The 3,062-nt window shown below is 44.5% G+C and overlaps 1 protein-coding gene across 1 annotated transcript; it reads right to left on the bottom strand.

Annotated features, from left to right (window-relative positions):
- Positions 1-250: 250 nt before the first annotated feature.
- LOC125759303 (uncharacterized) lies at positions 251-2,839 on the bottom strand. Its single transcript, XM_049417733.1, has one exon. It carries the CDS (start codon positions 2,083-2,085, stop codon positions 685-687), a length of 1,401 nt encoding a protein of 466 aa, XP_049273690.1. The 5' UTR covers positions 2,086-2,839; the 3' UTR covers positions 251-684.
- Between the last annotated feature and the right edge of the window lie 223 nt (positions 2,840-3,062).

The raw sequence follows: 3,062 nt of genomic DNA, 5'->3' as shown, positions 1-3,062 counted from the left end.
CACCCTGTTTGTCACACCCTATATATTGCTTCTATGCGTAATAAAATTCCCTGCAGGAAGTTTGCTTCTTGCGTGCAAATCTTTACAATGGACTGCTTAGAGACCTTACAGGTATTTAGCACTGGCGAAAATGAGAGCACTCAGTCATATCGCACCTACCCCTCCCCCCCCCCCTTCAGCCAAGAAGCCAGTAAATTAGGCTTGACAGAAGACAAAGACATGGGAGCAACAAGGAACGTTTTAATAGTAACGATAACAACATAACAACAACTTTACCGGTTGAAACAAGGAGCAATGTGCACGAAGATAGATCAGAGCAGAGCAAAACATTACATAAAAAGAGACACACAAAATTTGTAAGATGTCATATTGTGGTTTCAACTTACCCCCCTTTTTAGCGAATTCGACATATGCCTTCACGTTATGATACGTAAGGTAAGTTGCTTGTTTCAGTGAATATTTATTTACATCGAAAATCGAAGGTTGATTACACATAAAACATATAACAATTGGTGCGTGCACATTTCCTGCACAAGGACAGCTCATCAAAAAGAACAAATGAAGTCAGCTACACGAATGTTCATTTGCACAGTAACAGACAGATTCAACACAGTATGCTCACAGAAATGCGTTCTTTTCATAAGCAGTAATTTTTAAATTGGATTGGAGCCTTTTAAAAAGCTGCTACTCAAGGTTCACTGCAGCACAAGTCTTACTTGACTGACCATTCACCCTTTGTGCCTGTTTTTGCCGAAGATGAATCTTTAGCCTTGTCCTAACATACTTTTCCAGCAGCGACTTTTCTACCTGTGCACGATGGATTTCGCAGCTCTCCAGTGGCACAGTTACTGATCTGCGCAATGCACTCAAAATGCTCGCGAATGGGGTTTTTAGCGCCAAAATTCCGTCTTCGTCGGCAAAGGCCTTGAAGTGTTCTTCGCATTCAGTGAGCACTTCCATGACAGCTCGGCTAGGCTGAATGAGCTTTCCAACGCCCTGAGCGTATTCTTTAAGCTTAACGAGAGTGCTGTATTTATCGTCATTTCCTACCAGTGCCGCTTTGCAGTCCTTGCACTCGTCAATGAATTTCAAGATGGACTTCAGTAGAAAACCTCCTACATATGCAAGAATGTCACGTTCTACTGCAGTGGTTGCATACAGAAGAACGTTTTCAAGCTCTTCTGCTTCCTCGTTCTCCCCACTTTCTTGCGCAACTTGTGCCTTGATACTGGGGTCCAGGAAGTCAGCTAAGTGCAAGCTGTCATCCTCGTTATAGCTAGATGACGTTGGCGTGTGCAGGTATTGGCTGACACATATCATCTTTAGAGCACACTTCACATCATACGCACTTGGGATGGGCTTCCTGAGTCTTACAACAGAGAAAATATTTTCAAGACAGTCCTGTATCAGTCTACCTGTAAGCAGGTACCGGTAGCCACGTTTCTTCAGCAGTTCGTCGGACAGGCACAGCACAACTGTCGTTGATATCAAGAGACCGGCTTGGGAAGGTTTCCAGTGAGCAGTTTTGCCCATGTTGATACGGCAGGAAGTTGTACAAGCCAGTTGAAGGATTTTAACTGCATCTTCATGTATTGAGGGATTAAAATAGCTCAAAGCAACCACTGGGTGCCGTGATGACATGAGTGTGTACCATTTGCTCACTAATTCAAGGAACCAAGCTGTTGCCTCTGCTTCAGGCTTTAGCTTTCCTTGTTTGACCAGGTATGTGATAGCAGGAGGGGCTTCGCGAAACATTTGAACGGCGACATTCACCTTCATCTTAGTGAAGTGCCCACTGCCAATGTGGATGTCAGACAAATTATTCGCAACCTTCAGGTCATCGTCAGAGTCAAATTCTAGGACTGCTTTAATGTGATCAACGCTGACAATTTCTCCAGGAAGCTCTTGCTCCTTAACGGTTTCTTGTCCTAGTGTAAATATTTCTGAACGAAGCAGCTGGGCCCGAATGTTTTTCAAAACATGCGCTGGATCAGCCATAAAAAACAACATCTGGTCTGCAAGGTGCGGGTGTGGTACAGAACACACGGTCTCTGATTGTTGCTGGAGAATCCCAGTAGGCGCCATACTGTCCGGTTAGCTGATCCCATGTCACTGGTTACCACAAGCACTCGCAACGTGATATTAACGCAGAGCTCAAATAAATGAAATACAAGATCTTTCAGGAGTGCCCCGTCGACTGATCGCCCAGTGAAGTGGTAGGCTATGACCTGCTTCCACCTCGTGTTTAGCCCACCGATCATGAACACAAGGGCATGGTTGGCAACTTGCACATTTGACTGTGGCAGCGTGGTACCCCCGAAAAGGCAGTCTAGAGAGCGGTCGTGATCGAAACCCTGGCTGATTTCCATCTCATCCATGAATAACACGCAGTCCTTTTCTATGTCATGCATTGTCTCACTTTTGAGCTTTAAAACATATAGTACCTCATGAAGAATGCCTGGCAAAAAGCGGATGTTCTGAAGTCTTCTAATGAGGGTCCTGTTCGAAGGTAATGGATACGACATCGACCTCAGTAGTTCATATCCTGTTGTGCCACATGCATGTTTAATCTGAAGTGCTACTCTGATAGTCTTTTCAGACCATTTTGATCCTTTCGTAGTCTTTCTCGCCAGAGCAGCTGCTTGGTCATTGTTCAGAAAGCTTGCAGTAGTTAATTCGCGTATTTTTTTTTCAGCAGATGCCAGTTTTTTCCTCGCACTTTTGAGCTGTGATTTTGCTTTCTCATGTAGTCTTTGTAGGCTCTTGTACTTGCGCATCAGGTCAGCGTTTTTTTTTTCGTAGTTCCGCGTTCTCTCGATGAATCAGTGTCGTACCTACAGCTGCACTATTTGCAGTTGTGAAGAGGTGTGGGGACAGCGCTTCTACTCCTCCACACTCAGGCTGATTTTTCAGTGTTGAAGTACCATTTTCAAGAGAGGGTGTCCCACTTGGTACAAAGCTATGAGAAGCTTCAAGACAAGACATCTGTGTTTTATTCTGAACATAAGTGTCACTGAAGTGAAAATACTGATGCGCAGAGGCTAACGATTCTCGTGTGCAGC

This window comes from Rhipicephalus sanguineus, chromosome 7 (genome assembly GCF_013339695.2).
Source record: "Rhipicephalus sanguineus isolate Rsan-2018 chromosome 7, BIME_Rsan_1.4, whole genome shotgun sequence".
Taxonomy (NCBI): Eukaryota; Metazoa; Arthropoda; class Arachnida; order Ixodida; family Ixodidae; genus Rhipicephalus; species Rhipicephalus sanguineus.
The sequence above is the reverse complement of the archived record's forward strand: the minus strand, read 5'-3'. Positions and strand labels throughout refer to the sequence as shown.